The sequence below is a fragment of the Rhinopithecus bieti genome, unplaced genomic scaffold, assembly GCF_001698545.2.
Source record: "Rhinopithecus bieti isolate Rb0 unplaced genomic scaffold, ASM169854v2 scaffold_12721, whole genome shotgun sequence".
Lineage (NCBI taxonomy): Eukaryota > Metazoa > Chordata > Mammalia > Primates > Cercopithecidae > Rhinopithecus > Rhinopithecus bieti.
The window spans coordinates 211,705-220,642 of record NW_016807380.1 but is presented as its reverse complement, the minus strand read 5'-3'; the positions used below and the strand labels follow the sequence as shown (position 1 = coordinate 220,642).

At 35.9% G+C, this 8,938-nt stretch overlaps 1 protein-coding gene and 2 pseudogenes across 1 annotated transcript in view; 1 reads left to right on the top strand and 2 right to left on the bottom strand.

Moving 5' to 3' along the window:
* The first annotated feature begins 51 nt into the window (after positions 1 to 51).
* CCDC18 (coiled-coil domain containing 18) overlaps positions 52 to 8,938 on the top strand; it is a 100,925-nt gene continuing 92,038 nt past the window's right edge. The window contains 3 exon segments of the mRNA XM_017881618.1: positions 52 to 410; positions 894 to 1,062; positions 3,531 to 3,689. Of these exon segments, the coding sequence (XP_017737107.1) occupies positions 277 to 410; positions 894 to 1,062; positions 3,531 to 3,689 (462 nt within the window). The 5' untranslated portion in view covers positions 52 to 276.
* Positions 4,300 to 5,725, bottom strand: LOC108535542 (60S ribosomal protein L18a pseudogene; annotated as a pseudogene).
* Positions 8,561 to 8,881, bottom strand: LOC108535549 (60S ribosomal protein L36a-like; annotated as a pseudogene).

Here is an 8,938-nt window from a genome sequence, read left to right as displayed (position 1 = left end):
GGAAGATCAGGTATCCTTAGAAAAGGGGAGCTATAATAACTAGACCCTGGCTAAAATGAAAAATTCACTCATTGAAATTGTATTGAACTCCTTTATGGCTTTACACTACAGATAAATTCATTATTATTGATTTTTTGTTCTGTTTTAAACCGCCATGAAAGATTTCACAACATTTGAAATAGAAAACTAATGAGTTAAATTCTATTCGTGTGAGTATTTTGACTGAAACTACAGAATCTTTCAGGCAAGGTACAAGAAATTCATTTTTTTTAAGAAATGGAATCTAGTTCATCAGACTACTATAATAAAGACAATGAAGAGGAAAGTTTGCTTGCAAATGTTGCTTCCTTAAGACATGAACTGAAGATAACAGAATGGAGTTTGCAGAGTTTAGGGGAAGAGTTATCCAGGTAAGTAGGTAAAATCACATACAGAATTCACTGTGCCTTAAATATATCAATATAAAATGTGTGAATTTCATTATTATGTATTGTTTCGAAAGTGCCTCTGGAATAAGAAATAATTTTCTTATACTTTTTAATATAACTTTCAGTTTAGTGAAAAAATAGGAATATTAGAGAAGCCTCTTTGCATATTAAAAACACTTTCAGTGTATTAGAACTCAGTATAAAATATATTTTTTGGGCTTTATTAATTTTTTAATGCTTTTTTGAATCTTAAGTAATCTTAGCATAGAGGCTCTAGAAATACAGTTTGCTAGTTTAAAAGTAATTATGATTTATTTAAAATTTAGTGGAAACATTGCCTTATGTTCATAACTGTGAATCTACTTAGCAGCATTTCAGGTTTTCTATTTTCTTATTTAATGTATAGCAATTTGTAGTGAATAAACTATCCAAGAACTGAAATATGTTTTTTTCTTTTTTCTCTAGTGTTAGTCCAAGTGAAAATTCTGATTATGCCCCTAATCCTTCAAGGTCTGAAAAGCTAATTTTGGATGTTCAGCCTAGCCACCCTGGACTTTTGAATTATTCACCTTATGAAAACGTTTGTAAAATATCTGGTAGCAGCACTGATTTTCAAAAAAAGGCAAGAGATAAGGTTATTATTTTTAGACCTATCTAGTTAAAAGAAGTGTTGGTTTTAGGCCTGTCTACTTAAAAAAATTTTTTTTTCAGTTTTTCTTTAAATACCTTATTCTTGGTTTCTGTAATCTTTTACTCTGGTACTCAAAATTTAAATATAACTGTTCTTTTATGTTCTAACAAGAAAGTAGTTATCTTGGTGTATTACTCTACTTTTAAACTTATCTATTTATTACCTTTTTGCAGTTAAATGTCTTCTTAAGTAAATTATAATCCCCTTGATTTTAACACTACATCTTATACATAATAGGTAATCAATTATTTATTAAGTGGTTAAGGTATACCCACCATTTAGCCTGGATCAAGTACTATGAATAGTATGGCACTATTCTTTCATTATCTTTCTATTTTGTCCATGATGTTAGAGATCTTTGCTTGGTCTGAAACTGTCTTCCCTTTTCTTATTCTATCATGTATTTATCTCCCTGCATTTATCCCTCTTCCTCATTCAACCCTTTTATCTCCTTTTACACTCTCTTCCTATTCTTTGTTCCCTGCACTCCCTACATGTATATACACAGATATGGTTGCACATAATCTTTTTGGATACGTATTTGCTCTTTCCACTTCAGAAAGCCAACCATGAAGAGCTTTCTTTTTTGTAAGGAAGCTACTTAATGAAGCTGTCTGAACCTACTTTTTAGAAACAAATTCAAATTCCATGTTTACATGGTATGTAGTTCCAAGAAATTTGATCTCTATCCTCATTCAAATTGCTGATCATTCTTACTGTATATGTGCCTTAATTGGGAAAACAATAATGGTAATGCCTATCAAAGACAAAAGGATAATCTAGTGTGTAAAGAGCTCCTAGAAACTGAGAACAAAAAGGTCAGTAACCCAATGGGCAAAAGACATGAATGGAAAAAGAAATAAAAGTGATATCCAAACTAATGAAAAGGTGTCCAATTTCCTCATAATAAGATAAATTCAAAATGAAACTATACCTAAGTACCTTACCTAGTTCTTACCTATAGAATTATTAAACATTCAGATGTTTGAGATATTATTTTATTGGTGATATTGGGTACGGGTACATTGCCTAGTGGGAATGCACAGTGATATAACCCCAACTGAGATGCATTTGGCAATATTTACCAAAATTACAAATACATTTACCTTGACTTGGAACTCCCATTTCTGGAAAACGATACTATAGACACACCTGCAGGATATGACATTAGGCATTGTTTATTATATCAAAAGATTAGAAATAGTTCAAGTATCTAGTAATAGGCGGTTAGTTAATGGTTTATTCATGCAATGGAAACTATGCAGTTGAGAAAAAAAAAAGGGTTTGTCAATGTATTTATTATGGAGAGATTGCCAGTGTATATTGTTCCAAGTTAAAAAAAAAAATGCACGGTGCAGAATGTTATATTTAATGTGCTAGTTTTTGCAGAAGGAGAGGAGGGAAGTGGGTAATTTGTATTGCTTATGTATGTGTATGGAATCACTAGAAGACTAAACAAGAAACTTATAGAAGTGGTTACCCACCTATTAAAGATGGGAAGAGACTTCTGTGTATACTTTTTCTTTTATATAGTTTTGGATTTTGAATTGCATAAATAAATCACTCAAAATAAAGTTAATTAAAAGAAATGTTAGGCCGGGCGCGGTGGCTCAAGCCTGTAATCCCAGCACTTTGGGAGGCCGAGACGGGCGGATCACGAGGTCAGGAGTTCGAGACCATCCTGGCTAACACGGTGAAACCCCGTCTCTACTAAAAAAATACAAAAGCTAGCCGGGCGAGGTGGCTGGCGCCTGTAGTCCCAGCTACTCGGGAGGCTGAGGCAGGAGAATGGCGTAAACCCGGGAGGCGGAGCTTGCAGTGAGCTGAGATCCGGCCACTGCACTCCAGCCCGGGGAAAAGCGAGACCCGTCCAAAAAAAAAAAAAAAAAAAAAAAATGTTTTAAAAAAACAATCCTCATGAAAATTAAATATTGTAAAATATGTATAAAAAGAATATAATAAAAATATGTATACAGATAAAATAATATTTTACCTATTATCCATTTTATTGTTGGTGACATTTGGGTTCTTCCCATTTATTATCTCTTGTGGACAATGTAGCTATGAATAGTTTTATATCTGCACGTGCAAAAGTACAAAAGTTTCTATCAGGTTTATATCTAGGGATGATATTATTGGTTCTTAGCATACTCAACTTTGCTGGATAATACCAACCAGTTTCCCAAAGTGTACCACTGTTTTCCAGATTATACTTGTATATACTTCCACCAGCAGTGGAGGAGAGAGTATTGATTGTTCCACATATCCTTGTCAATACTCACTAAGTATTTAAACTCATTTTCTGAGCTGCTTAGTCATTTTATTAATAATTGCTCATAGTTTTCCATTAATTACATGTAACCCTTAATTGAAATAATTGAAAATGTATTTGTTCTTTTTCATTCTTTCAGATGTTTTCATCTTCTACCCCTGTAGATCAGGAGATTAAAAGCCTTCGAGAGAAACTAAATAAACTTAGGCAACAGAATGCTTGTTTGGTCACACAGAATCATTCCTTAATGACAAAATTTGAATCTATCCACTTTGAATTAACACAGTCAAGAGCAAAAGTATGTATCTTGAAATGAGTTTGCCAGCAGAAAATAGTTATTATTTTAAGATTTATAATTGGAAAAATAGTCCTTGTATTGCCACATTGCCTTAATGTGTTATGTGAAGTAATTTTCATTATAATACTATAGTATCAACATGTTATAAAATCAATATTGTATGAATTATATCTGAAAATGATTGAAGGGAACTTTACAGTTTCGCATTTAGATAAGTCAGCTTCTTAAGGTGTTAAGATTACCAATTTGTGTGGTCTTATTTTTTATACAAAGGAAGTATAACTTACTTATTTTCCCTTTTAAAATAACACATTGTCATTGTTGAAAATTTAAAAGTAGCAAAAGAGGAAGAAAGATCACCCAGAGTTTCCACCTAGAAACCACTTTACCAGTTTAATACGTAGTTGAATCCAGACTGTTTTAAATAGTTTTGGTGTTTTCTGTTTTTTTACTGTGTATATAATCTATGCATTTTCTGATGCATTTACATAGCTTTTCCATTGATCATTTTTTATAGTAGCATTATATTTCATGTGATTATAGTGTAACTTAGTCAATTCCCGTATTTCAGTGGTTTCCTATTTTTTTATTTTATTTTTTGTCATTCCTGAGTTTATTTGGGGCACACCCAGGCGAAGGCCCTGCACCTAAAAGAAGGTGTTGGGCCTCTTGGTGGTGAAGCGTGGCTTGTGCTGACAGCGCGGGACCCGGTGGGGCAGCGGGAACTTGATCTTGGAGTCGTGGAACTGCTTGACAGTCCGGCCGACGGCACTGCTGGCTGCATCTCCTCCACCTCATGATTGAATGGAGTGGGCCCGGGCGCGGGTGCCGCGCATGTCTCGGTAGCACTGAGGTGACAGCAGCCCGCAGTGGTCATGGTCCCGGTATTCCCGGTACATGTTGTGGGTGGGCCGCTCCGGCAGTCATAGCGCAGCCCAGATTCCGAAGTTCTTCACCCGCAGTGGGGACTTCTCAACACACCTGCCCACAGAGCGAATCTCCCCTGAAGACCTTTCTTCATCTTCTTAGACTGAGATTACGAAGTACCAGAAAGCGGGACCCTTGGCGACGACATGATTAGGCCGGCAGAAAGATTCGCATCGGGTAGAGGCTCCGGTGTGTGGCATTTGGGGGTGGGCAGGCAGCAACCCACCACCTTGTACTCTCGTAGTGTGCCAGAAGCCTTCGTGGCGTCCTCTCCGCTCTCGCCACCACCAGCAAAAGGACGGTTTCCTATTTTTTTACTAAATGGTTGGTATTACACAAAAAATTAGAAGAAACCAAAATGTCCAATAATGGAGACATAGTAAATTATGGTATACCCATAAGATAGATTGTAACAAAACCTTTTTTTAAAAAATGAGGTAAATATACTAGTACTAAGATGCAAAGTTGTTTGACTTATATGGAGCATGATAAAGTTTAAATGATATATATGTTTGTAGTCACTTAAAACGGTGTCTATGTGTAGTCAGCACTCAAAAACTGTTACCTAATACATTTAGTGGCAGAAAAACATTACAGAGCATTACACACGTATAATAATCTCAGTTTTCCTCTTTATAAGAAGTGTACATGTGTCTGTGTGTGTGTTTGTATGTAAATATATATACATGTGATACATTAAGGTAGAAACTATGCTTCACACTTGATAACTTCGAGAGCGATTGGAAAGTTGGAGTGAGGCTTTCACTATTTGCTTTTATTGCATTGTACATATACATTATATGTAGTTTTAAATAGAGGAGTTATGGGAAGACTTTATTTTTCTTTTCTGTTTTTTCAAACAAAACGAAATGCTATTAGGGATTATTTCAGCACAGGAAAAACAAAATGCAGCAATGAACATAAAACTTCTTTAGTGTTTGAGATTATTTCTAAGGTAGATTTCCAGAGGCAGAATGACCATATTTTAGGGAAATAATGTTTTCAAGCATTTACATTTTGTTCCTCATCTTTTCTTGTTCACTTTGAGGGAAAATGCTGTTTTCTTGATTTCTTACAAAATTTACCTTTTCGGTATATTTGTTTGCCATTTAGATTTCTTTGTGATTTGTGTTTTTTCTGCTTATTTTAAAATTTTCTTCAACTATAGATAATCTCTCTTTTTAAAGTCATGATTGCTAGTGATTTAAAGAAAAGAGACATAAAGATAATTTAATAATTACTGAACTAATAGCATTTTAACCTTTATTTTAGGATATAAACACACCAGTGGTTATGCGAGGAAGTAAGATACTAGTATTGTACTTCTCAGCTCAGCATTTTCTAAGTTGTTGAAATATTTTTTAGGGAAGCCACCTATTTCAGGCCACGTATGAGCTTTTGACGTTTCATATATGCCCACTATTGAGACTCTTTTGTAGAAATCAATCAGTATATTCCTAACTTACCTCTGGCAATGGTTGTACTTACTCTTCTGGAGCCTGGCAGCCTGCTCTTTCTGAGCTTTTTGCCCTCTACACCTGCTATCCAACTGCCATCCTGGGACTTCTCTTTGGTGTTCTTCTAGGTTGAATCTACTGTTTCCTGAATTCTATTTTGTGTTATTTTATAGTTTATTCTTTCTGTATTTGGAGCATATCTTCCAGTTACTTCCTTGCCTGTCTGAAAATGTCTTAATTTCTTCTTCACTCATGATTAAATTCCAGTTTGATAATTATTTAATGTTGGAATTATTAGTGCATTACTCCCTTCTATCCTCCAGTGCCACTTTGAAAAGTCTGTTGCCATTGTGAATTACTTTCCTTAGCATGTAATCTCTTTTTTTCCCATTTGTTTGTTTTTTACTTTATGGTAGATGGTAGTTTTTAGGACCTTCCCATTCCGGTGTTTTAAAACTGTACAACAATGTGTCTTTGAATAGGCCTTTATTACTCATATTGGGTATTTGAGAGCCCTTTTAGGCTGGAAACTTGTATCCTTTGGTTCTGGAAATTTTTCTGTTTCTTAATTTTATTTTAATTTTGTGGGTACATAGTAGGCATATATATTTTTGGAGTACATTAGATTTTTTGATACAATTATGCAGCATAATAATCACATCATGGAGAATGGGATATCCATCCCCTCAGACATTTATCCTTTGTGTTATAAACAATCCAGTAATAGTCTTTTAGTTATTTTTAAATATACAATTAAATTATTATTATTGACTATAGTCACCCTGTTGTTCTATAAAATAGTAGTTCTTGTTCATTCTTTCTATTTCTTGTACCGATTAACCATCCCCACCTCTTCCCACCCTGACAACTGCCCTTCCTGGCCTCTGGTAACCATTCTTCTACTTTCTATGTCCATGAGTTCAATTGTTTTGATTTTTAGATCCCACAAATAAGTAAGAACGTATGATATTTGTCTTTCTGTGCCTGACTTATTTTACTTAACATAATGATCTTTAGTTCCATCCATGTTGTTGCAAATGACTGATTCTCATTCTTCTTTATGGATGGATAGTACTCCATTGTGTAAGTACTACATTTTCTGTATCCATTCATCTGCGATGAACACTTAGGTTGCTTCTAAGTCTTGGCTCTTGAACAGTGCTGCAACAAACATGGAAGTGCAGATACCTTTTCAATATACTGATTTCCTTTCTTTTGGGTATATGCCCAGCAGTGGGATTTCTGGATATGGTAGCTGTATTTTTAGTTTTTTGAGGAGCCTCCAAACAGTTCTCCATAATGGTTGTACTACTTTCCGTTCCCACCAACAGCGTATGAAGATTCCCTTTTCTCCACATTCTTGCAAACATTTGTTATTACCTGTCTTTTGAATATAAGCCTTGTTTTGTTTTGTGTTTTTTTTGAAACAAGGTCTTGCTCTGTCGCCCAGGCTGAAGTGCAATGGTGCAATCACAGCTCAGTGCCACCTTGACCTCCTGGGCTCAAGTGATCCTCCCACCGTAACCTCCCAAGTAACTGGGACTACAGGCATATGCCACCATACTTGGCTAGTTTTTGTGTTGTCTTTTTGTAGAGATGGAGTTTTGCCCTGTTGCCCAGGCTGATTTTGAACTCCTGGACTCAAGCGATCCACCCATTTCCCAAAATGCTGGGATTACAGGATTGAGCCACAGTGCCTGGCCATGTGATTTTTATTTAGGAGGTATTCTCAACATTATTTTTTGCACTTCTATTGAATCTTTTATTTTGGCTGTCATACTTTTTTCAGTTTCTAAAGTTTTTTTTGTTCTGATTGTTTTGCATTTCATAACATACTAATGTATTCTGTCTCAGCACTCTGAAGATTTAATGATTTTTTTTCATGTTTGCTTTCCTTTCCTTTTTCTTTTGTTTAGGCCTCTGACTTTTATGTTAGAAGCTTTTGGGCCGGGTGTGGTGGCTCACGCCTGCAATCCCAGCACTTTGGGAAGCTGAGGCGGGTGGATCACAAGGTTAAGAGATCGAGACCATCCTGGCCAACATGGTGAAACCCTGTCTCTACTAAAAAATACAAAAATTAGCTGGGCATGGTGGTGTGCACCTATAGTCCCACCTACTCGGGAGGCTGAGGCAGGAGAATTGCTTGAACCCAGAGGCGGAGGTCGCAGTGAGCTGAGATTGTGCCACTGCGTTCCAGCCTGGTGACAGAGTGAGACTCCGTCTCAAAAAACAAAAAACAAAGAAGGTTTTTTTCAGATGTTAGTATTTTAGCTATTCATATTTAAGAGAAAGGCATTTAAATGCAGATTGGTGGTTGGTTGTCCAGTGGACTTTATTTCTGGGTGATGGTTAGGGAGGTGGTTCTTTTGTAGGGAAACACCTGCCAGCTCCCAAACAGTATCAGTATGAGACGTTTTTCTTTTCCTTTTTTTTTTTTAACATAAACTCAAGATTTTATTGTCTTTGTAATAAAACAAAAGATAACACTTAAAACTGGGTCAGTTGGCCCTTTCTGCTCTTATCTCCTCCCAGTTCAGAATGCTTGCATCTTTTAGTAGTCAGCTTTCTCTTAGATCTGCAGTTGGGCTCAATGCACTCAAGCCTTAGCACAATCTTCTTTGTAGTTTCAGCCTTTTTCTGGAAAATCTACTTAGTCTGCCCACCATGACCACTCTGCTTCCTGTCATATCACTACTTTCCCTGGGCATGCAGAGAATCCTCGCCCTTCTTGTACTGTGTCACTTTCTGGGGTTGGTGCTTGCCACACTTCTTACAGAAAGTCCCGCAGGTTTTAGGAATATTTACCATGTTTGTGGGAGTGCTATCAGCATGTAAAGAGATTTTTTTTTTTTTTTTTTTTTTTTT